At 46.2% G+C, this 25,991-nt stretch overlaps 1 protein-coding gene across 1 annotated transcript in view; it reads left to right on the forward strand.

The window, feature by feature from the left end:
- Positions 1-25,991, forward strand: part of LOC142313153 (uncharacterized) — a 241,906-nt gene that overhangs the window by 32,992 nt on the left and 182,923 nt on the right. Inside the window, 8 exon segments of the mRNA XM_075352142.1 lie at positions 5,221-5,358; positions 5,732-6,213; positions 7,872-8,188; positions 12,564-12,708; positions 12,838-13,017; positions 13,099-13,222; positions 13,306-13,419; positions 15,328-16,834. Of these exon segments, the coding sequence (XP_075208257.1) occupies positions 5,221-5,358; positions 5,732-6,213; positions 7,872-8,188; positions 12,564-12,708; positions 12,838-13,017; positions 13,099-13,222; positions 13,306-13,419; positions 15,328-16,834 (3,007 nt within the window).

Here is a 25,991-nt window from a genome sequence, read left to right on the forward strand (position 1 = left end):
AGCTAAATTCATAACTGTCACAATGAGAGCATTGGCGTCTGCCTACGACGCTCCCAGGCAAAGTTATGGCCAATATCCCCTTTGCTGGATAATTCTGATCCATGCAGGGGGAGTGGCAGTGCTTCCCTGTGAGGTCACTAAGGTAGGAGGGGACCTGGATCTGCCCAGGTTGATAACCCTACTTCGGCCATTTTCCAGTGTTCTTCTGCTCGGGGGCCTGGTTGGGAAGACCTGTGAGGGAGTTCCTGGAAACCTGGTGTACAGCGCCCCCCTGTGGCCAGACGCAACAAGGTAACTGCTGGAACTGTGTATGCCTGTTTGTAACCCATGCTTTGATTGTAACTGTACTCTGACATAACTGTATATTCTGTAGATTCCCTATTGTATATATTGTAGTTCTAGTGTGCTTTAGGCTGATTAAATTATATAATTAATCTTGGGCTGTTCTGTTATCTCGATCTTGAATCCCACGTCTGTGTGTTCGGCTAATAGTTACCGTAAATCGGTTGGTGGCAGCGAGTTGTGCCAAGGATTATTGTGGGGAGGCCAGTGAGATTCGGGGAGAGTTTATATATTCCGCCCGCGGAGGTCGGGGGAATATATACCTTACTCTCACCGGGGACCCTTCAATAATCGGCATAAGTAGTATAGCGGCCTCCTTGCTTATTGTCGGGCAATTCCATAATTGGCCTGACTATAAGAGGGGCGCTAGAGAGCGCGTCACGTGCTCTGTCTGTCGGTCGGGAGGTATAAAGTAGGGGTGACCCCCACTTGTTACCCCCCGATTGTGACGTACTGGTAGCCAGCGCGGGGGATTTCTGAGTGACCCCCCGGTGGTTTGTGACAATGCTGCTTCCCTTCCGAGCCCTGCTGTGCGCCCAAACAATTGATTTCCACCACATATGAGATATCGGTGTACACAGGAGAAATTGCACAATTAATTTTATGGTGCCTTTTTTCTGATACCCTTTTGTGAAAATGCTAAATTTTATGGCTAAAGTAACATTTTTGTTTAAAAAAAAGTAAAATTTTCATTTTGTTTCCTTCCACATTGCTTTGATTGCTGTGAAACTCCTAAAGGGTTAATAAACTTCTTGGATGTAGTTTTGAGTAGAGTGAGGAGTGCAGATTTTAGAATGGGGTCACTTTTGGGTATTTTATGTTACCGAAGCCTCTCAAAGTCACTCCAAATGTGATGTGGTACCTAAAAATGTATTTCTGTAAATTTTGTTGGAAAAATGAAAAATTGCTGATGAACTTTGAACCCTTCTATCTTCCTAACGAAATTTATTTTTTTTTTTTTCAAAAATTGCGCTGGTGTAAAATAGACATGTGGGAAATGTTATTTAGTAACTATTTTGTCTTACATATCTCTCAGATTTATGGGTAAAAAATTTCACATTTTGAAAATTGCGAAATTTTCAAAATTTTCACCAAATTTCCATCATTTTTACAAATAAATGCAAAACATATCGTCCTAAATTTACCACTGACATGAAGTACAATATGGATAGTTCTTTCGGTCTAATATAGCGCAATGAGGATATTTGCTGGTATTAGTTATTTGAACTTTATTAATCAGGCACTCCTATTATTACAACGCGTTTCAGCAGAATTGCTTTCATCAGGTATAATAGGAGACTGCTCCTATTATACCTGATGAAAGCAATTCTGCTGAAACGCGTTGTAATAATAGGAGTGCCTGATTAATAAAGTTCAAATAACTAATACCAGCAAATATCCTCATTGCGCTATATTAGACCGAAAGAACTATCCATATACCCCCTCCCTATTGGGAATCGGTAATAGCTGCAAAGGACCTGCTGACATTTCAAAAAAATCCAGCTGGCCAGCTGGAGGATTGAGGAACAAAAACCTGAATTCCATGGTGCCGGTGGAAATCAGTAGCCGACAACGATACCCCAAATCTGGACTCTTGAAGCCTGGACACCGGATCTGTTCGGAGGAACTCCAGACTGATAAACTGACACTGAAGTTGTGCGGGGGCGCACAACCAACAAAGGTGAGCAATTCTAATATTATTAACGCTAAAAGGATTCCACGGGTGCTTCTCATAGTGCGCTTGTTTTATTATCTAATGAAGTACAATATGTCCCGAAAAAAACAGTGCTAGAATCGCCAGGATCCGTTGAAGCGTTCCAGAGTTATAACCTGTCAAAGTGACACTGCTCTTACAGACCTGTTATTTTTTCTCCTACTCTGCACTCACTACCTGTATTAATTGCACCTGTGTGACCTCGTTACCTGTATATAAGACACCTGTCCACACACCCAGTCACACTCCAACCTCTCCAGCATGACCAAGACCAAAGAGCTATCTAAGAACAGCAGGATCAAAATTGTAGACCTGCACAAGACTGGGATGGGCTACATTACAATAGACAAGCAGCTTGGTGAGAAGGCAACAACTGTTAGTGCAATTATTAGAGAATGGAAGAAACACAACATGACTCTCAAGCTTGGTCCGGGGCTCCTTGCAAGATCTTGCCTCATGGGGTAAGGATGATTCTGAAAAAGGTCAGGAACCAACTTAGAACTCCACTGGAATACCTGGTCAATGACCTAATGACAGCAGGAACCATAGTCTCAAAGATTACCATTAGTAACACACTACACCGTCCTGGATTAAAATCCTCCTGCTCATGCCAGCTCATGTCCAGGCCTTTGTGAAATTCGCCAAAAACCGTCTGAATGATCCAGAGGAGGCATCAGAGAAGATCATGTGGTCAGATGAGACCAAAATAGCACTTTTTGGTATCAACTCCACTCGTCGTCTTGGAGGAAGAAGGATGAGTACAACCCCAAGAACATTGTCCCAACCATGAAGCATGAAGTAAAACGGGATTGTGTCCAGCGCTCCGGAGTGAAGGATTTTCCCCAGCAGGTTTAAGATTTCCAAGTTTTATTTTCACAATATGTGCTTAAAAAATGATGATTTACATCATGGGCGAGACATCCTCTATACCAGTGTTTCTCAACTCCAGTCCTCAAGACCCACCAACAGATCATGTTTTCAGGTTTTCCTTAATGTTGCACAGGTGATGGAATTATCCCCTGTCTAATATTAAGGAAAACCTGAAAACATGATCTGTTGGTGGGTCTTGAGGACTGGAGTTGAGAAACACTGCTCTATACAGAGTAGAGGAGGATATGACAAGGACATACAACCATGAAGCATGGGGATGGAAACATGATAATTAGGGGGTGCTTTTCTGCAAAGGGTACAGGACAACTGCACCGTATTGAATGCAGGATTGATGGGGTCATGTATCACAAGATATTGTCTAACAACCTCCTTCCCTCAGTACAAACATTGAAAAATTAAGCAAAGGGAGAAAAAAGGAACAGCACTCACCGGTAATTGCTGTGAAGTATTCAGGTTTATTTCATGGTCGGAGGATACATGCTTCGGCGTTACAGGGAGGGAATGAGGATGGTTAGCACAAAAAGACTACGGCCGTTTCGCCCCTGTAGGTGGGGCTTCGACGGGTCTTTGAAGACCTGTCGAAGCCCCACCTACAGGGGCGAAACGGCCGTAGTCTTTTTGTGCTAACCATCCTCATTCCCTCCCTGTAACGCCGAAGCATGTATCCTCCGACCATGAAATAAACCTGAATACTTCACAGCAATTACCGGTGAGTGCTGTTCCTTTTTTCTCCCTTTGCTTAATGTCTCATGCTCTGATGCTTTTGGAACAAGCACCCCGTAGCTGTATTCAGTATAGTCCGACCTGGAAGTTTTCTCTTGTCACAGCAGAGATCAATAGCACCGCGTGTGCTTTCTGCAACTAGCCGCTGGTTGTTTGATGTGGACAGTCCTCAGTGGAAGTAGTGCCCCGCAAATCCTTCTTGTTATTACTACAAACATTGAAAATGTTTCATGGCTGGGTCTGGCAGCATGATATTGATCCAACACACACAGCGAGGGCAACTAAGGAGTGTCTCTGTAAGCAGAATTTTCCTTTTCCCCATGACAGCACCACCAGAAAGAGAGGTTGTAACAGTGTGTCCCTCCCCCGCCTGTGCTCATGGTGTAATAATCTGTCTCTCCTTGACTGTCCTGTATGTACTACTGGTGGGGATTGTTTGTTCTTCTCAGCATGGGACTTCTCCAATCCACAACTTGGTAAACAGAACAGAGCCAGGAGTCTGAAGTCCATTCATGTATCAATTGTCATTAAATGTCCAGGCGGAGTTGGGCCCACCTTAGGGGCTGATCCCAGGAGAGCTGAACAATGAGACCCATGTTAGTTCATTTAGTTGGATCTCGGCTGGAGAAGGACTAGGATCTATAGCTGAGGCTGGATCCTAGAGCCTGTATATGGACTGTCACAGATTGGAGATCAGTGGCCACGTGGGATTGTGTTTTGTTGTTCACCCTGTTGGACTCAAGGATCTCCTATAAGGACCATTGCCATAATTTCCCTGGCGTTGGAATACCGAGAGGCGCCCCTGGATCTTTTTGTTTTGTTGTGGACTCCTTGCAAACTTTAAGGATTTAAATTTATGTTTGGTGCTTTATCTTTGTGGTTCCGATAAAGCCCTTTGGATTGTTGCTTAGCCTGGCGTCCCTCACAGAGGTCCACCAATCTTAGGAAAAGAAAACCACAGAAATAAAAGGGCAGTACCTCTCCTCCAAATCAGTTTGGTTTCCTGTCCCAAGATGGGAGACCCAGAGTCCATCTGTGTAAGCAGCGGTGAAGATGGCGGTATCCAGGGGTTGAACCGACACTGGCAGAACAGCTTACCTGCTGTGGTGTCGGAGCTAAACCTCGGAAGCGTCCCCTCAGGGCCGTGGTCCCCTGCGGTAGTGAGCGCGAACATGGTAGGGTCCAGGAGAATCCTCTGCCCAGGCGCTGTCTGCGTAAATGCTGGGCGACCTATAGGTGCAGCCAGTGGTTCAAACTCGCCGGACGAAGATCCAGGGGCGCAGGAGGATTCTCTCAAGATGCTGTCCAGGACTGAGCACCCGCCATGCAGCCCTCAGAAGGCTGGCGGTTCAATCATGCCGGAGGAAGTTCCAGGAGTTTGTGCTGGCGTCAGCAGTCATGGCCGTATAATGGTAACAGGTAACCGGTTTGTGCATCTGCACATGTGCGGAGTCCGGAACATGGCAGCGCCCATGAAGAAACATCCAGAGGAGGCCATAAGGATAAAAGGATCTGCAGCTGGGGTAAGAGGCGCTTATGCCTTCCTCCAGCAATGGAGGACCAGCTGCAGCAGAAGCAAATGCGCTCCAGCAGCCGTGCCAGCCAGAAGTACAAGGATTTGCGGACGGTGGATTCCGGTGATCTGGTGCAGACTCCCGATCCAGTACCTCCCTTTTTACTGCAGAGTGGTAAGTAGACTTCGGTTCATCCGGCTAACTGGGGTTCCGCTTATTTTTTGTCTTCCCATGTCCCATAGAAAGTAGCCCGGAAGAGGTTGATCAAAACTAAAATTAGAAAAGGAATTCTGTGTAACACCTCATTACCACCTGGGACACAGAATTATGCAGGAATTGCATTCTGGAAACTATTAGAGAGGATACCCCAGACCACACCTCTAATCTCAGAGGTATAATCAAGGCTGAGGTAAAGGAGTCCTTTCCGTCTCGGAACCCAAGAGGTTGAAGAGAGTTGTGTCCCAGGACTCAGACTCCGGGGAATCATCAGAGTCAGAGGAAGACTCAGGTTCTACTGTTTCTTCACCTTCCTCGTCATCTTCTTCAGAAGAGTTCCCAGGTGGAAGACCTTGCTTCCCAAAAGTTAGCCGGATAGTTAAGGCGGTTAGATTGACGATGGGGCTGATGGACATTAAGGATCCTGAATCCCTGGAGGACCTTGTGTTTGGATGTCTGAAAGAGAGGAAGAGATGGTCCTTCCCAATTAATGATAAGGTCAAACAGGTAGTGGAGGAGCAGTTGAAGAATCCGGACAAGAGTGCCACACTGTCCTCTTCCTTCAAGAGGAACTACCCCTTTGAAGAATCAGAAGCCGCCTGTTGGGACAGAAGCCCTAAAATTGATGTAGCGGTAGCCAAAGCAGCAAAGAAGTCTTCCCTCCCATTTGAAGATTTGGGGTGCCTAAAAGATCATCTTGATAGAAATGCGGACGGCTACGTGCAGGGCTCCTGGGAGGTGTTGGCTGGGGCCCTGAGACCAGCTATTGCTAATGCCTATGTGACAAGATCCCTAATGGTGTGGCTGCAGCAGGTAGAGACTCAATTAAAAAAATGACATTCTGAGGGATAAAATTTTCTCCTCCCTACCTCTGGCTCAAGGAGCGGCGGACTTCCTGGCGGATGCTTCAGCCAACTCCATCAGACCGTCAGCAAAGTCGGCGGCACTATCTAATTCCACCAGGAGAGGCTTAAAAGGTGGCCGGGAGATGACCAGTCTCAATATAAACTTTATTCCATCCCCTGCAGAAGAGACTTCTTGTTTGGGAAAGCCTTGGATGAGATTTTGGATAAGGCTGGAGATAGTAAAAAAAAAAATTCCCAGTTTCTCCTCAACTCAATTTAGGTGTCATTCCTTTCGGAAATGAAAATACCCCAGGAGGAAGCCCCTCAGAGGGCAGGATTCCTGGAAAGATTGTAGGAAGAGGCACCCAGGCTTTGTTTAGTAGTCCTTCCACGGAAAGCAAAAATCAACCCAGTGACATCATGACCCAGGTGGGACAAAGGTAGTAGGAGACTACTTTTTCCATACCTTGGAAAAGATGACTTCCAACGACTGGCTTAAGCGAGTAATAAGGCAAGGGCTCAGGTTAGAATTTAATTCGACCCCCAAGGGGTCATAAATAATAGCATCGCTCAGCAAGATGGAGGAGAGACGAGATATTAGATCTCCACAAAGGAGTCCTGGTGGAAGTCCTTAAGGAAGAGTAGCGCAGGGGATACTACTCCCGCCTCTTCCTTGTTCCATAACCAGACTGTTCCTACCGGACAATAATCAATCTGCGGGGGCTAAACAAACACCTAGTGCACCATCTTTTCAAGATGGAATCAATAACATCAGCAATAAAAATGCTTTTCCTAAATTTCTACATGGGGGTATTAGACCTCAAGGACGTGTATTACCATGTCCCTATTCTTCAATCTCATCAGAAGTTCCTGAGAGTAGCCCTCCCTTGGCAAGGAGAGTTAGGTATTTTTTAATTCAGGGCTCTACCCTTTGGTTTAGCCATTGTCCCAAGAGTATTCACCAAAGTGGTGGAAGATACTATTATGCCTTACGTGGATGATTTTTCGATAGTAGGACACTCAGAAGAACATTGCAGTGCCCAGATCCAGTTAGTAACCAAGATCCTGGCAGACCTGGGGTGGCTATTAAATCTAAAAAATCAAGGCGACAACTATTAAAAGTACAGTCCTTTTTAGGACTGATTCTGGCTTCCCAGTCTCGGTTATGCTACTTGCATACAGAAAAGATCCTCAACATCCAGACCTTGGTGTCCTCCAGGATAAGAGAGCTAATTACGACCCTCAGGAGAGTCATATGTTTACTGGGATCCCTGACATCCTGCATCCCCACAGTGTTATGGGCACAGATCCACTCTCGTCCCCTGCAGTAGGAGGTGCTAAGAGCTAAAAAAAAAAAAAAAATTGGTTAGGGGGGTTCTCAGAAGAAAGGGTCTTAGACCCTCTGCAGTGGTGGTTAAATACCAAAAACCTGTCAGCAGTGGTCCCTTGAGTAGTTCAGGTCTCAGACATCATTACTACAGACTTGAGTGCATTTGGCTGTGGGGCCCATCTAAGAGGACAGTAGCCCAGGGGAAGTAGAGCTTCCAGGAGAGTCAGGTTTCTGCCAATATAAAGGAATTATTGACTGTGGGAAGAGCCTTAAAGACATTTCTTTCTCTCTTACAGGGCCACCATGTCTGCTTTATGTCAGACAACTGGGTGTCTGTGTCTTATCTGAACCACCAGTTGGGCATTCGGTCTCTCGCCCTAATGAACGCAGCTCAGGAATTTTTATCCTTAGCAGAGTCATTCTATTTCGCTTTCAGCTCTGCACATAACAGGCCTTCAAATGTAACTGCAGATTTTTTGAGCCGGAATCTGTTCCGACAGGGGGAGTGGTCCCTGAACTTGGGAGATAGTAGAACTTTGGAGGTCCCCGATGGTAGACCTATTTGTCAGATGAGCCAACAAAAAAGTAGACCAGTTCTGTTCCCTGAATCCCCGTGAGGATCCTTCGGTGGTAGATGCCTTCCAGATTCATTGGGTCTTGGGCCTGCTTTATATCTTTCCCCCACTCGTGCTGATTCCAGTGGTTCTCAGGAAAATCTGGGAGGATCAAGCAACGGTAATTTTGATCACCTCCTTCTGGCCCAGGAGGCCTTGGTTTTTCTGGCTAAGAAAACTGTCTCTTTCAGAACCATGGATTCTTCCAGAGATCCTGAACTTTCTCTCTCAGGGCCCGGCTTTTCACCCTTAGGGTGGCTTTACATGCTGCGATATCCCGCCCGATATCGCTAGCATGCGACCCACCCCCATCGTTTGTGCGAAACGGGCATATCACTGCCCTTCACGCACAAAATCCGGCACCCCCGTCACACATACTTACCTGCATAGCAACGTCGCTGTGACCGGCGTACCGCCTCCTTTCTAAGGGGGCGGTCCGTTCGGCGTCAGAGCGACGTCACTAAGTGGCCGCCCAATGAAAGCGGAGGGGCGGAGATGAGCGGGACGTAACATCCCGCCCACCTCCTTCCTTCTGCATTGTGGCCGGAGGCAGGTAAGGAGATGATCATCGTTCCTGCGGCGTCACACGTAGCGATGTGCACTGCCGCAGGAACGAGGAACAACTTTGCCCCTGCGACAGCAGCGATAACTGGCAGCCGACCCCCATGTCAACGAGGAGCGATTTTGGACGTTTTTCCAACGATCCAAAATCACTCCTAGGAGTCACACGCTACGACATTGCTACAGCGGCCGGATGTGCGTCACAAAATCCGTGACCCCAACGAGATCGCTGTAGCGAAATCGTAGTGTGTAAAGCCCGCTTTAGGTTCCAGGCCTACATTTGACAGACTGGAATTTGAGAGAGGCCTGTTACTGAGCCGCGGATTCTCCGGAAATCTGGTCTCTACTCTTTTGCAGAGCAGGAAGCCAGTTACCACTAAGAGCTATGGCAGGATCTGGAGGACGTTCCTCTCTTCCTCGAAAGAGCAACCTGAGGGGAAAGTTCCTTTGGGTTCCATCCTAGAGATTTTACAGAAAGGTTCAGGTTTCAGCCTTGAGAGCCCTATTCAAATATGATTTAGCAGGGCATACTTGGGTCAGGAGGTTTTTAAAGTCTTGTCAGAGAGCAGTCTCGCTCCCTTCCCTAAAAATTCATCCTTGGGATTTAAACGTATTGCTGGATTGCGAACCCCTAGCTCAAGCCCTTATAAAGCTCCTCAGTCTAAACCCTATCTTTCTAGTAGCGGTGACCTCAGCCAAGAGAGTGAGCAACCTACAGGCCCTATCCTCCAATCTTCCATACACCCAAATTTCAGAGGATAGGATCAGAACCTGAACAGACCCTGCGTATTTACCCAAGGTTGCCAAGTCCTTCCATATATCCCAGGAAATAATTCTGCCTTCTTTTTGTGCCTTCCCCAAGAAACAGGAAGAGGAAAGCTGCATACCCTGGATGTTAGAGATGCACTGATTCAGTACTTAGAGACTACTACAGCGTGGAGGAGGAGTCGAGCATTGTTTATTTGTTTATAGGGGGCTAGGAAAGGCCTGGTAGCCTCTAAAAGTACTTTAGCAAGATGGGTCAAGAAAGTAATTAGTGTAGCCTATGTAGCCCAGAACATTCCAAGTCCCAAAGGCATGACAGCTCACACCACCAGAGCGGTGTTGACTTCCTGGGCTGAAAAGACGGAGGTACCTATTGACCAATTTTGTAAGGCTGCAACTTGGTCTTCCCCTTGCATCTTTTTTAATTACTATAGATTGGATTTTTCTTCCATGGTGGATTTAATGTTTGGTAGAAGGGTTCTACAAGTGGTGATTCCCTCCGTAAGGTGCTTGAATCAATCAAAATCTCTCTAGTGGTGCTTTCATGGTGGAAGAGAAAAATGAAAATTACTTATCGGTAATGTTTTGTTTCCAGCGCCCATGACAGCACCATTGCTTCACCCTCTGCTTAGTTTTGGTTGTGTAGGGTCGAGGTGCTACATCTTAGTTTGTTATGTGTTGGTGGAGGTTTATATTAATATTGTTTCCTGGTATTCCTCTCTTGCTCTGTAACCTAACTGCTGCGGGGGAGAGGTATCGCCCTTTTATTTCACTGGGTTTCATGTCCTAAGATGGATGGACCTCTGTCTCTGGTGGTACTGTCATGGGCTCTGGTAAAAAATATTACCAGTAAGTAATTTTGATTTTCAAGGTATTTTCCACACTCTGTGTGTATGTGTTTGTTTGTATGTGTTTGTGTGTGTGTGTGTGTGTGTGTGTATGTCTGTGTATGTGATAGATAGATATATATATTACAGTGTAACAGTATATATATATATATATATATATATATATATATATATATATATATATATATATATATATATATATATATATATATATATATATATATATATATATATGTGATGCCCTGGGCAAGCCAGGGGTCACAGGTCATGACACCACCAAACACCCCACATTCCCTGCAGGCACACCAAGATCAGAACACAAATCCTTGTTGCCTTCCTCCAGGGGCTGATGTTCACAGCCCTGGAGGCGGGAAAACCAGGCAGTTTAGTTTGGGATTTGAAGGAAGTGAGAGGGAAGTGGTAGAGGAGCAAGTGAAAGGAGCTGAAGTGAAGTAGAGTGACAGAGCCTGAAGTTGGTCTGGGTGTGTGCCCCGGACTGAGACAGCAAGGTTAGCAGACGGCGGTGACCGTCTGCAGGAGTCTCCTATTGGAGTCTACCGTAAGGACCGTGGACGGGTGGTGGCCCGGCGGTACCGGACCGGTACACAAAGAGAAGCCAGCACCATTGGCAGGGGCCTTTTGGATCCCGGCAAGGCTTGGAGTCGCCGTACAATTTGCCAAATCCGTCAGTGAAGGGGACCTCCGGGTCTCCCAACAGCCAAAGTCCCGATTGAAGGCAACCGTCCAACCATATTGGAGAGACACCGCCACCGCCAAGGCACCAGTTTCTCAGGGCCAGCGCCTGCGGGCAAAAGAAGGGCTCCTCCGGCTCATATCCAAGCTGGGGAGCGGGTTACCCGTGGGATTCCATCGCTACTAACAACCGTATTTAGGTGCAGGGAAGAGACAGTCACCGCTAACTTGCAGGGAACATCAACACCGCAGCCGTCCGAGGGACCCGTCCAACCAGCCGCTTGTTTACCGTGAACTGTGTCATCATCCTTGGGCTGAGTGAGTACCTCCGTGCCGTGCGGCACAGCGCTGCCCCTGCGTCCCTGCACCTCAACAGGCCCCATAACCCGCCTGTCAACCATCCTAACTCCCCATCATCGGGCCCCGGGACCACCAACCCCCTACCCACGGAGGGGAGGGCCAACATCTAGCTGCTCCATACCACCACTCCCGGGATCCCCATACAGAGCAGCGGTGGTGTCCACACAATCACCACAACCGTGGGTGGCGTCACGAAAAATAAATCCCCAAAACCAATCCCCTTTTCACTCACGGGCGAGGAGCGCCACTCGAGTCCCCGGGATCCGGCCCATCGCTCGAGCCACCGAGCAGCAGCGGCAGCAGCGGCAGCCGGACCCCGAGCAGTGGGAGAGCGCGGCGTCCCCTCCTCCGCCCGCGACATATATATATATATATATTATATATATCCCATCCAGGGAGAGTTGGAGAGAGATTTAGTTACTATCCTGGGTAATTTCGGGTACTATAGCTAGTGAGAAATATAAGTAAATTGCCCCCTATCCCTTATCTCGATAGCCCTAAAATTATAAAAATAATAATATAATATTTATTCATTTATATAGCACTATTAATTCCACAGCACTTTACATACAAGGGCAACACTGTCCCCGTTGGGGCTCACAATCTAGAGTCCCTATCTGTATGTCTTTGGAGTGTGGGAGGAAACCCACGTAAACACGGGGAGAACATACAAACTCCTTGCAGATAGTGTCCTTGGTGGGATTTGAACCCAGGACCCCAGTTCTGCAAGACTGCAGTGCTAACCACTGAGCCACCGTGCCGCCCTGATTATTATGTTACTGTGATTATGTTACGTCATGACAGAAGCTCATCACACATAGGAATCTTCTCTGTCACCTCTAGATGTGTGAAGTGCTCGCATTATTGCTTCATACCGATATCAGTGTTGGAGAGAGATTTAGTTACTATCCCAGGTAATTCCGGGTACTATAGCTAGTGAGAAATATAAGTGAATCGCCCCCTATCCCTTTTCTCCATAGCCCCAAAATTATGTTACTTTACTCTCATGACAGAAGCTCATAACACATAGGAATCCTCTCTGTGACCTCTAGATGTGTGAAGTGCTCGCATTATTGCTTCACACCGATATCACAACTGTAGTAATTGTATTTTATATGTGCTTACACCGGCTTATCTTCTCATTCAGATCCCTACAATATCGGATCCTCTCAGTGGAGATCTTCTATATAATTGTTCTGCTTGACCCATCAAGGATGGACAGAGACAGGGAGAAGATGGCGGAGAGGATATTGCACCTCACCCTAGAGATCCTCTTCTGGCTTACTGGAGAGGTGAGAGATTCTGATGACGTCACATTACATCATTCTTATCTATGGGAATAACAGATGGACAGAACTGGAGAGGTGAGGACTCTGGAAATGTCTGGAGTGAGATTTATTACTGTGTCTCTCCATAACCAGGATTACACAGTAGTGAAGAAGACCTCTAGTGAGCGCTGTCAGGCCCCTGTGTCTGAGGGATGGGGAAGACCCCTGAGCCCAATCACGGGGCCTCCACCTCACCCCCCGATACATGAGGACATCAATGGGCAGAAGATCCTAGAACTCACCTACAAGATGATTGAGCTGCTGACTGGAGAGGTGACACTGCTGGGAATGCTGGGACATTATACAGTAACGCTATGAAGGGATCGGGGATGATGGTATCATTGTATGTGTCAGGTTCCTATAAGGTGTCAGGACGTCACCGTCTATTTCTCCATGGAGGAGTGGGAGTATTTAGAAGGACACAAAGATCTGTATAAGGACGTCATGATGGAGGTTCCCCAGCCCCTCACATCACCAGGTAACAGACAGGACTAAATACACACAGCCTATAATTATCTGTATGTAAGGAATGAATTCAGTCCCTGTATGTGTCTCCTCCAGTTCTATCGAGTAAGAGGACAACACCAGAGAGATGTCCCCGTCCTCTTCTCCCACAGGACTGTAAACAAGAAGATCCCGATGTTCCTCAGGATGTGTTTCCTCCAGTTCTATCTAGTAAGAGATATCTACTCATGTACTTTTTGCACTAATTTTGTGTTTACATTTTTAGGCTTTCTGCTCTGTTTTTTTTCAGCTGTATTTTCTTTGCTTCTGCTTCTTCTGCTGTTTGTTTCTAGTGCCTTCTCTATGTTATTATGATGGCAACTCAAAGACCTGCAGAGGGTTCATGAATACCCTGTTTACTCGGAAAGACGACCTACACCGAAAATAAGACCTAGCATAATTTTATCGGATTGTTGGAGAAGGCTTGAAATATAAGCTTTCCTCCAAAAATAAGCCCTAGTTACAGTCAGGGCCAGCGTTGGGAAGAGTCAAACTGTGTAATTTCTCAGGAACCCCACTCTCCTAGGGACCCCATCAGTTGTATTCTAAGGTCGATTGTTTAAGGACCTTTGATGACTGCAAAGACATGTGACATGATGTAACCAAAGGTCTATTAATTACAGTAGTCTAAATGAACTGACCAGAAGACAGGCGGGCATGCAGGACTGGCATTAGGGGAAAGAAAGTGCAAACTGAGCAATTTCACAGGGCCTCCATTCTCCTAGCGGCCCCAGTGTTTATATGCCTATTATCGGACTGCTTAAGGACCTTTTTGACAATGTCTTTGATCACATGCTCTAAAGTAGAAAGTATCGTTCGCTCCTCTTCTGTATATGCTGGCTGGACTATTTCATTAATGCCTGCTATAATTTACCTTTACTAGTCTGGTGAGGTGTTGTGATCCAGACTTACAGGTGGTTGTTAGGCATTACTGCTGTGAGCTGTTGTGATGTTAACCCTTGTATTTTTGTTCCTGCTTTCCTGCTCTTGATTTTTTCCTTAGTCTCACACTGTTTATTTCTGTGAGTTTTCAATGTGTCTCGCCTGTCTTAATTTGTGTTTTCCACCTGTCTTAATCTGTGTTTCCATCATATTCCTGTCCCTTCCTTCCCCGGGTGGATAACAGATTAGATCTGGTCAGGAAAATAGTAAGGCACATGACTCTGGCATCTCCATCTTCATGGGTAATCCAGAGGTTAGAAATAGCTTAGGGCCCCATATCGTGAGAGACAGTATACGAGCCCCCTATCCCTCATTATCCTGCAGTCACATTGTGAAAATCAATCAGATTATTTACTGTAGCACATTCCAGAGAACTAGTGCTAGGAATGGGAGATCCGAGCTAACGAAGATGTAAAGGGTACTTTACACACAACGATATCGCTAACGATATATCGTCGGGGTCACGGTGTTCGTGACGCTCATTCGGCGCCGTTCGCGATATCGTTGTGTGTGACTAAAAGGAGCGATGATCAACTATTGCAAAAACATCCAAATTCGTTGACCGTTGGCACGTCGCTCGTTTTCATAATATCGTTGGTGGTGCATGCCGCTGGTTGTTCGTCGTTGCTGCGGCATCATACATCGCTATGTGTGACACCGCAGGAACGACGAACTTCTCCTTACCTGCGTCCACCGGCAATGAGGAAGGAAGGAGGTGGGCGGCATGTTCCGGCCGTTCATCTCCGCCCCTCCTCTGCTATTGTGTGGCTGCTTAGTGATGCCGCTGTGACGCCGAACTCACCGCCCCCTTAAAGGAGAGATTGTTCGGTGTCTCCAGCGACGTCGCTAAGCAGGTATGTGCATGTGACGCTGCCGTAGCGATATTGTTCGCTACTGCAGCGATTACTCCCATTACGAAACAGCGACGTGGGTGGATGCTATCGCGCGCAACATCGCTAGCTATCGCTAGCGATGTTGCAGCGTGTAAAACACTTTTTACTCATAGATGTCGAAATTAGACAAAAAATTCAGAATACGTTTTTTCCTAATTTAATTGCTGATGTTATAATTTAAAAAAAATAAATGTACATTCAAGATAATATCGTTATAAAATAATAACATTGTATTTATTTTTAGCAGATGACTGTATTGGGAATTCAGATGGACCTCTAATATCTTCAGAATTTGTAAAAGATGATACATATGAAGAGCATGCTTTTGTCCCAGATATACCTCCAGTCCTTCCTCAGAAAGCTCTATCATCTGATCTTTTCAAACAAGTCCAAAATTCCGATTTATCACAGAATTGTAAGCAAAATAAAAGTTACAGAAGGGATGTTGAACGTGAAATGGCTCCTACAAAGGAAAAGCCATTTTGTTGCCCAGAATGTGGAAAATATTTTACTCGAATAATAACCCTTGCTAATCATCAAAAAAATCACTCTGGGGAGAATCCATTTTCATGTTCAGAGTGTGAGAAATGTTTTATTCGGAAATCAGATCTTGTTTGGCATCAAAGATCTCACACAGGGGTGAAGCCATTTTCATGTTCAGAGTGTGAGAAATGTTTTATTCAGAAATCAGACCTTGTTAGACATCAGAAAATTCACACAGGGGAGAAGCCATTTTCATGTTCAGAGTGTGGAAAATGTTTTATTCGAAAAGAAAAATTTGTTGTGCATCAAAGATCTCACACAGGGGAAAAGCCATTTTCATGTTCAGAGTGTGGAAAATGTTTTATTCAGAAATCAGACCTTGTTAGACATCAGAAAATTCACACAGGGGAGAAACCATTTTCATGTTCAGAGTGTGGGAAATGTTTAATTCAGAAATCAGAACTTGTTTGGCATCAAAGATCTCACACAGGGGAGAAGCCATTTTCATGTTCAGAGTGTGGGAAATGTTTTATTCAAAAATCAAAATTTGTTGTGCATCAAAGATCTCACACAGGGGAAAAGCCATTTTCATGTTCAGAGTGTGGAAAATCTTTTATTCAGAAATCAAACCTTCTTAGACATCAGAAAATTCACACAGGGGAGAAGCCATTTTCATGTTCAGAGTGTGGGAAGTGTTTTATTCGGAAATCAGAACTTGTTGAGCATCAAAAAATTCACATAGGAGAGAAGCCATTTTCATGTTCAGAGTGTGGGAAGTGTTTTATTCGGAAATCAGAACTTGTTGAGCATCAAAGAATTCACACAGGAGAGAAGCCATTTTCATGTTCAGAGTGTGGGAAATGTTTTATTCAGAAATCACATCTTGTTAGACATCAGAAAAATCGCACAGGGGAGAAGCCATTTTCATGTTCAGAGTGTGGGAAATGCTTATGTCATAAATCAGACCTTGTTAGACATCAGAAAATTCACACAGGGGAGAAGCCATTTTCATGTTCAGAGTGTGGGAAGTGTTTTAATTGGAAATCAGAACTTGTTAGTCATCAAAGATCTCACACAGGGGAGAAGCCATTTTCATGCCTGGAATGTGGCAAATGTTTTACTAGGAAATCAAGTCTTGTTGATCATGGAAAACTTCACACAGGGGATAAACCATTTTTATGTTCTGAATGTGGAAAATGTTACTCTCAGAAATCAGATCTCATTAAACATCTGAAGAAGCTGCACAGGGAAGGAACCTTTTTCATGTTGTGAATATTTCAAATATTTAACATGTAACTCAAGTCTTGTCGACCATAAGAAAAGCACAGAGCGGAGCAGCCATTCTTGCATTCCTAATTTGCCAAACTTTTTTTATCATTAGTCAGATCCTGTTGTCACAAAGAAGAAACCATCATGATGTACTATAATTTAAAGTGCTTTATCCAAAAATCAGATACAATTTCTCAAGTAAGAATTGGTGAGGGAAAGAACCATTTTCTTTCTTTTTAAACTTATCCTATTTTTCAGACTATATGACACACCTAGGTTTTGAAGGAGGAAAATAGGAAAAAAGATTGAAGCAAAAAAATGTAGTCATGAAGCACTGTTTTGGAATCTGCTTCTGACACTGTTACGGGGGTAATATCCCCCAATATCAAGCGCATTGTGTTTGATGTTCCCCTTAAATAGTGCCATGACAAATCTGTGGCTACCTTTTTTATTACTAAAGCAGTGGAGAGCCCAGATTAGTGAATTTTCTAAATATAATCCAGTACCAAAACCTTTGGAAGAGTCACTAAAGGAACTTCCAGGTTGTGTGATCCCACAACCCTCAGAGATCACTCTCACCATCAAAGAGTGAGCACTACGACCCCAGCGCTGCATGATCCTTCTTAAGTAGTTTAGTAAAATCTTATAAAAGTATGTGACCGCGCTGGATTAGTTGAGAGAGCAATGTCTCGTGCTTAGATCAGCTGCAGAGATTTTTGGGATCCCGCTCTGCATACTGAGATCCTACAAAATGGAAATTCGGGCTCTATTTTGCTAGTAAGTTGGGTATTTCAAGAGCCTTTAGGAACATTTGTGAAAGGTTTGCTTTATTTACTAAAAAGCGCATCCCCAGATTGGAGATAGGAACATGGTATGTAGTTGCATTTCAAAACGTGTTGATTTGTTAATAAATGCTTGTCAAATATATATTCTTCATGCCTATCTTTCTCTGTTGTGTGGATGTGATGATTTTGCTCAGAACCTCTGGAGCTGAGGCAGAGCTGTAGACATTTCGCACAAAGATAGTGAGGGGATGTCACAGAGCTGTAACGGCCGGTGGACAATCAAGTGGCAGCGAGTGTTAGAAAATACCAGAGATTGGAAGTACGTGTTGTTATCTGACAGTTCTCTGTTTCTGCAGCAGCGAACTCTATGACCCTGGGAAACTGTCAGTTTTTCCTCTCAGTTGCCAGCCTCTGACTTCCTTTATAAACCTCACCCTGGGGTGCTTTGGGTGCGGTTTATAGTTGTTCCTGGCTGTGATCTGCAGCAGTCATCTCTTCCTGTAGTTCCATATACTTCTGTTGTAGCTACTCCTAAGATACGTTTTTGATTTTTGCTATGTACTTGGACTCAGCTGGTAGCATTTGTGTTTCCCCTGTATTGTTTTGTTAAGGATGGGATACAAGTGATCCCTTTTTTCGATCTGACCGTTGTTCCCAATTAAAATGTCGTTTGTGCACAGCGAAAAAGAATAATAATTAATTGAAATCAATTATGACTCTTCCTCTCACGACCAAAGCTGAGGCAAAACTGAAATCTTTATTCTTGGACACAGCTAGACCACGAAGTAAAAGGGGTGTAAACAAAAGTTTTAGTCCAATCAAGTATCGTAGGTAGGGGGCTTCATGACGTATAGGATCTGCATATCCTCTCTTTGATTGGACAGTCCAGACTCCAGGAATTTCTTGTGTCCATCTGTCTCGGGTGCAAACAGGAAATGGCAGCCATCTTCAAGCTATACATATATATATATATATATATATATATATATATATCCTAGTACAGTCATGGCGAACCTTTTACAGGCCGAGTGCCCAAACTGTAGCCCTAAACCCAATTTTTTTTCCGAAGTGCCAACTAATCCTATTATATAAAGAATTGATTGTAATCTTACCTTTGCCGTCTTCTCTTCAGCAGGGGGCATCACGCTCATGCTTACCACACATGGACGCTGAGCCCCTGCCCTTTCCAGACACAGCAGTTGGATTGATCTTTCTGGAAATAAATTGCAGCATATTAGACAGAGATTTTAGCCTGGAATGGATTCAGATGTCACCTGTAATCCACATCTACATTTCAAAGTCTGAACATCTCGAAATCCCATAAAGACGTACGAGTTGCTCCCCTCCCCTTTCATTGTGTAGTTCTGTCCCCCTTCCTGGCCACTTCCTGGTAAACATGTCTCCCATCCTGATATAGATTTCCTACATTCTGGTATATTTGTCCCCATCATGGCCCCATCCTGGTAAATGTCCTCCATCCTGGTAAATGTTACCCATTCTTGCATGTTCCCCCATGCTGGTAAATGTACCCCATCCTGACATATTGCCCATCTTTGTAAATGTTCCCCCATCCCGGCATGTACCCCATTCCTGGTAAATGTTCCCAATCCTGGTTAATTTACCCCATCCAGGTAAATGTACCCCTTCCTGGTAAATGTTCCCTATCGTGGCATGTTTCCTCCATCCTGGCATGCATGCTTTCCTCCAGCCTGGCATGCATGTTTTCCTCCATCCTGGCATGCATGTTTTCCTCCATCCTGGCATGCACGTTTCCTCCATCCTGGCATGCATGTTTCCTCCATCCTGGCATGTATGTTTCCCCCATCCTGGCATGCATGTTTCCTCCATCCTGGCATGCATGTTTCCTCCATCCTGGCATGCATGTTTCCTCCATCCTGGCATGCATGTTTCCTCCATCCTGGCATGCATGTTTCCTCCATCCTGGCATGCATGTTTCCTCCATCCTGGCATGTATGTTTCCCCCATCCTGGCATGCATGTTTCCCCCATCCTGGCATGCATGTTTCCTCCATCCTGGCATGCATGTTTCCTCCATCCTGGCATGCATGTTTCCTCCATCCTGGCATGCATGTTTCCTCCATCCTGGCATGTATGTTTCCCCCATCCTGGCATGCATGTTTCCTCCATCCTGGCATGCATGTTTCCTCCATCCTGGCATGCATGTTTCCTCCATCCTGGCATGCATGTTTTCTCCATCCTGGCATGCATGTTTCCTCCATCCTGGCATGCATGTTTCCTCCATCCTGGCATGTATGTTTCCCCCATCCTGGCATGCATGTTTCCCCCATCCTGGCATGCATGTTTCCTCCATCCTGGCATGCATGTTTCCTCCATCCTGGCATGCATGTTTCCCCCATCCTGGCATGCATGTTTCCCCCATCCTGGCATGCATGTTTCCCCCATCCTGGCATGCATGTTTCCTCCATCCTGGCATGCATGTTTCCTCCATCCTGGCATGCATGTTTCCTCCATCCTGGCAGGCATGTTTCCTCCATCCTGGCACGCATGTTTCCCCCATCCTGGCACGCATGTTTTCTCCATGTATGTTCCCACCCCACGCTGCCATGTGCGTTCCCCCTCTCCCACCCCACGCTGCCATGTGCGTTCCCCCTCTCCCACCCCCCCCGCTGCCATGTGCGTTCCCCCTCTCCCACCCCCCCGCTGCCATGTGCGTTCCCCCTCTCCCACCCCACGCTGCCATGTGCGTTCCCCCTCTCCCACCCCACGCTGCCATGTGCGTTCCCCCTCTCCCACCCCCCCCGCTGCCATGTGCGTTCCCCCTCTCCCACCCCCCCGCTGCCATGTGCGTTCCCCCTCTCCCACCCCCCGCTGCCATGTGCGTTCCCCCTCTCCCACCCCACGCTGCCACTGCCATGTGCGTTCCCCCTCTCCCACCCCACGCTGCCATGTGCGTTCCCCCTCTCCCACCCCCCTGCTGCCATGTGCGTTCCCCCTCTCCCACCCCCCTGCTGCCATGTGCGTTCCCCCTCTCCCACCCCCCTGCTGCCATGTGCGTTCCCCCTCTCCCACCCCCCTGCTGCCATGTGCGTTCCCCCTCTCCCACCCCCCTGCTGCCATGTGCGTTCCCCCTCTCCCACCCCCCTGCTGCCATGTGCGTTCCCCCTCTCCCACCCCATGCTGCTGCTGCTGCCATGTGCGTTCCCCCTCTCCCACCCCCCTGCTGCCATGTGCGTTCCCCCTCTCCCACCCCCCTGCTGCCATGTGCGTTCCCCCTCTCCCACCCCCCTGCTGCCATGTGCGTTCCCCCTCTCCCACCCCCCTGCTGCCATGTGCGTTCCCCCTCTCCCACCCCATGCTGCTGCTGCCGCTGCCGCACACGAGTTATAAAAAAAAAAAAAAAAAGCAACACACAACTTACCTGCACACGCTCCCCCGCTGCGCGCTGCTGGGTCCTCAGTTCCCACGCGGCCAGCAGACGGCGCCGGCGCTGCTCTCTGACGCTCCTCCGTCTCCTAGGCAACCCACTGCAGCCTAGGGGAGGAGGAGTGTCAGAGCGGAGGAGAAATGTCTCCTCCGCTCCAACACAGGTTTGATCTGCCGGCGCGACTGCACTAGCAGATCAAAACTGCAGGGTCGGGCGACAGCACACGTGCCACCAGAATGGGCTCAGCGTGCCCCTGGTGGCACGCGTGCCATAGGTTCGCCATCACTGTCCTAGTATATACTGAGTCTAAGGAAAATACACTGAATATGCAATATACCTATATAAACATATTAGTAAAAGAATAAAAGAGAACAAAGACATGCATAGATATGTGTGTTAGTTTACATCTTACTAAACTATATACCTGAGTCTATGAAACGGCTGAATTAAGTATTTTTGTATACTCAGTTCTCATCCCCAACAGTCCCCCCTAAAAACTTATTTCTGCCATTTCTGAATTCTAAGGGTACTATGTTCCCTTAGGAAGAGAGGTAGAAAGACCTATCGGAAAACCTGCCTAACTGAACGTTGAGGCATGGGCCGAAAGGGGAAGTGTTTTTTTTCACCGGTTTGAGACCAAGGACTCCTAGACAAGTCCTCACCCTTTGTAGTTGGACTTTCCCATGTCCCAAGGTTCTCTAAGTCCTCTCTTCTAACAGTTTATTCTAGCAGAATCGTTTTGTAACTGGGGGAGAGGGTCGTGTTGGTCTTTATGGGCATGTCGTCTGTCATACCTAGGTCTTCTGTTTCGAGTAAAGGAAAGGTCCCTCCTAATGTGACTTCAGCTGTTTTGGAAAATATTTTCTTTAAACACGGAATTACACAAACCAGAATGGCTAATAATATAACTAATACTATACTGAAGGCGGTCCCTATCTGGATCAAACAGCCTTTAAAAGAACTCGTCCATCCAAAATAGTCTCCCCAAGGGTCGGTCACTCCTGAATTTTTCTTTAATTCTTCAGACAGTGTAGTACGTTTCTTTATAGCTAAGGTGACCTTCCCATCCACCCCAGTTTTATCTGGTATATATGTGCAACAAACATCCCCCACCATTTTACAGACTCCACCTTTCTCTGCGAGGATCATATCTAAAGCCATTCTGTTTTGATAAGCCATGATGGAAGTCGGATCTAGTTGTTCTGCCAGTCCCTGTAAGGCGTCACGTGTATAATTAACAAAATGTTGCTGATTATAATAGATATAGTTAATCCAGTCTACATTTTTATTTACAGTAATTATGGGGATAATGGATTCGAACCCCGCCCTGACTTGGTCTCTAGCTTTATATTCGTCAGGGACCCCCCTGGGCACTCCAATAGCATCAATGTAAATATGTGGGTCAAAAGAGCCTTTAGGTGTATTTTTACCAGTACGGTCATCATCTGCACTCCGTCGAGTCCGTAAGTTGATTTTGATGTGCGCTATGAAGTCATTTTCTTTTGACAGTGTGGTCAGTGGGGGCTATGTGTATAGGCATAAGTGCCTTAGCTAAAGTGCATTCTCCCGTCCAATTTCCTTCTACTCGTGATCGAATTTTCATATCCCCACAAATCCAAAACACATCTGCCACGGACTGTATCTGGTTAATTAAGTGATCATGGGTGAGATTGCTATAGGATCCACAGAATCCATCTCGAAATCTACCCATATCTCTCCCTTGACCACTCACATTATAACAGGTATAGTTGCCAGGGTATATAGTAATGCCTTTCCCAGGGGAGAAGGCCTTAGCTATTATAGGGTATCTCTTTTTCCATTCTTCACATGCATTTCCCTCTGTCATATTTGTAAACAGACTAACAAGACATAATTCAGCTTCGTAATCTAAATTCAATGGCACAGTTCCTAAATGAGGTCTGGCTCCTGCACATACATAACAGTCTGACCTGTTAGCTTGGTGTACTGTATATTTCATCCATTCTAACCACAGGTTGGTGTCTGTATAACCCTGTTCAACTGCATATACATCTTCCATGGTGGGATTAGCTATGGCTACCATACTGTGAAAGGTCTGAATATGTGTAAGCATTCGAAATACTGGTAGAACTTTTGTCATCTGTGATAACCTAAATTTTCCCAACTGCGTACAACCATTGTGTCCACCCTTTATATGTGTACCCAGAAGGTATATACCTTCATCCTGTGGTTGGGGGTGTTCTATGTTGAGAACTAAAGGGTTACACTGGTTATTTGTAGTACATGTTCTAGTGGCTGGTGCACGGGAGAGTGTCATCCTGGTAAGTAAAGATCTGCCCTTCTCATCCCGTTTATTTAAGGCTACACTTGGTTTGTATCCCCAATTTTCACCAGTATTCCACCCAACAGCCTTCCATGAGCTACATGTGTCTCCATATCCTCCTCCTGTAACACATATGTACTGTTGCCCCTGTCTCAAGTGTGCCTGACATCCCATTTGGGGGACCCGTCCTAGTTCACATTTCACGATATCACAGTAATCAAATGTAAAATTGACAACTTGTGTCGAACTATTGTACCAAAACGTAACCACCTCATTTGTTTTAGTAACAGTGGCCTGAGACCACACAGATTTTGTAAAAAGGATAAGTATAAGCAGGACACTCAGTGCAGCTCTGGTGGATCGACCCTTCTGCAATGCGAGGCGTGGATCTATGTTGTCCTGCCTTCAAGTTTCACGGAGGTGGGAGTTACCAGGATTATCTGGAACGGGCCTTCGTATCTGGGCTCCAGACAATTCTATCTGACGTGTTTTTTAACCACCAACCACTCTCCTGGTTTCAATGTGTGGGTGGCTAGATCTGTGTCAGGATCTGGAAGAGAAGAGAAAACTGCTGCATGTGTTTTAGTTAACTCTCGACTTAGTTCAATAACAAACTGCACAACTGAGTCATGGTGGTCAGACAAATTTTGAGGGAAATGGGACCCTAATCTGGGGACGGAACCAAAAAGTATTTCAAAGGGGGTTAGGCCATGTTTTGCAACAGGGGTGTTTCTGACATGGTACAGGACTATAGGGAGAAGTTCTGTCCAGGGCAGTGCACTGTCTTGTGAGGCCTTGAGCAGTTTGTTTTTCAGAGTTGAGTTCATCCTTTCCACTTTCCCACTGCTTTGGGGATGATAAGGAGTATGCAGTCCGAGACTTGCTCCAAGCATATTCCACAGTTCTTGGTAAATGTTAGCTGTGAAGGCTGGTCCTTGATCGCTTTCGATGACTTCTGGCATTCCAAACCTGCACACGGTTTCCGTGATGAGTCGTTTAGCTGTGACTCTAGCAGTCATGTTGACTACCGGGTAGGCCTCGGGCCAACTGGAAAAGATGTCGACAACTACCAAAACATACTCGTACTTCCCCACTTTGGGTAGTTGGATGTGGTCCACTTGTATCCTTTGGAATGGATAAAGGGGCTTCGCCAGATGTTTTTGTGGTGTCTTCTCTGTTCGTGCAGGATTACATGTTATGCAAGTCTGGCAGCTTCTAGTGTACGCGGATATTGCTGAGGAAATTCCTGGTGCGTAGTAGAACTTCTGGATGAGTGCCAACATTTAATTCTTCCCTCTGTGCATACAACCATGGGCCCATGCTACTACTGCAGGGAACATTCTTCTTGGTAGACAGACTCGACCCTCGAGCTTCCAAAGTTTCCAATACACTTTGGCTCCCATCCTCTTCCATTCTTGTCTTTCATCATATGGAGCATGGATCTGTTCCGATATGAGTTTATCATATGGAGTCCTCCCCACTTTGTTGCCTGAGTCTTCTGGCTGTGTAGTCTTCCCCGTCCTGGTTATTACCATAAGTAGAATATCCGCAAATTCTTCCGGTTTCTCTCGTGCTGCCGTCTTCGCTAGTTCATCAGCATAATGATTGCCAAGTGCTTCTGGGCTGTCCAGCCGTCCATGCGCTCTGACCTTCATGACAGCTATCTCTCTGGGCAACTGAACTGCCTGCAACAGTCTCTGGACAAATACCGCATTCTTCACTGGAGTTCCAGTTGTGTTAATGAGTCCTCTGTGCAATCATAGCAGTCCAAAATCGTGTACAACCCCAAAAGCATACCTGCTGTCAGTATAGATGTTGACTCTTTTCCCTTCTGCCGCTTCACATGCCTTGATGAGAGCTACCAATTCTGCTTCTTGTGCTGACATGTGGGATGGTATGGCTCCCGATGTAATTGGCGGATCCAGAGTGGTCTTCAGCAAATCCCGTATAGAACTTGCCGCCATCCCCGTACCGAGAACCATCTGTCCACAAAGTAAGGTCTGCATCTGGCAAAGGTGTTTCAGATACTTGACAAGGTGTAGTAGTTTCCTTTTCCATCTCCTTTAAGCAATCATGGCTGCAAACAGGGACGTCAACCATGTCGTAGGAGCTGCAGCGTTCACGGGCTTCATGCTGACATATGGGGTAGTCCCCCCTAGAAAGCGGAAGAAGAATGTCGGGATTCAAGGTGGTACATCGCTGTAGAGTAACGTTGTCAGGAAGTAGTAGGGAGCACGGAAGACGAAGGTGACGTTGGGTGGAGAGGTGTCTTGGTTGAGTCTGGTCAAGAATCGCCTTCAAATCATGGGGTGCTTGAACCACCGTGGGGTGGCCAAGGGTAATGTCGGCCGTTTTGTCAAGAAGAAGATGTGCAGCATGGACCGCACGATGACAGGTGGGTGAGGCCCTTGCCACAGGGTCTAGTCTGCAAGAGTAGTATCCAACTGGGCGTTTTCTGGAGCCATGGTCTTGTGTTAACACTCCAGAGGCATGGCCATCAATCTCATGAAGAAAAAGAGTGAATGGCAAAGCATAGTTCGGAAGGCCCAATGCTGGGGCTGTTAAGATGGCGTCTTTGAGTTTCTCGAAAGCCCAATATCGTTTGTCATAATCCTCAGGAGAGTCGTTGTATGTGATATGATTGGTCTTGACAGCATCGTACAA

Source organism: Anomaloglossus baeobatrachus, chromosome 5 (genome assembly GCF_048569485.1).
Source record: "Anomaloglossus baeobatrachus isolate aAnoBae1 chromosome 5, aAnoBae1.hap1, whole genome shotgun sequence".
Lineage (NCBI taxonomy): Eukaryota > Metazoa > Chordata > Amphibia > Anura > Aromobatidae > Anomaloglossus > Anomaloglossus baeobatrachus.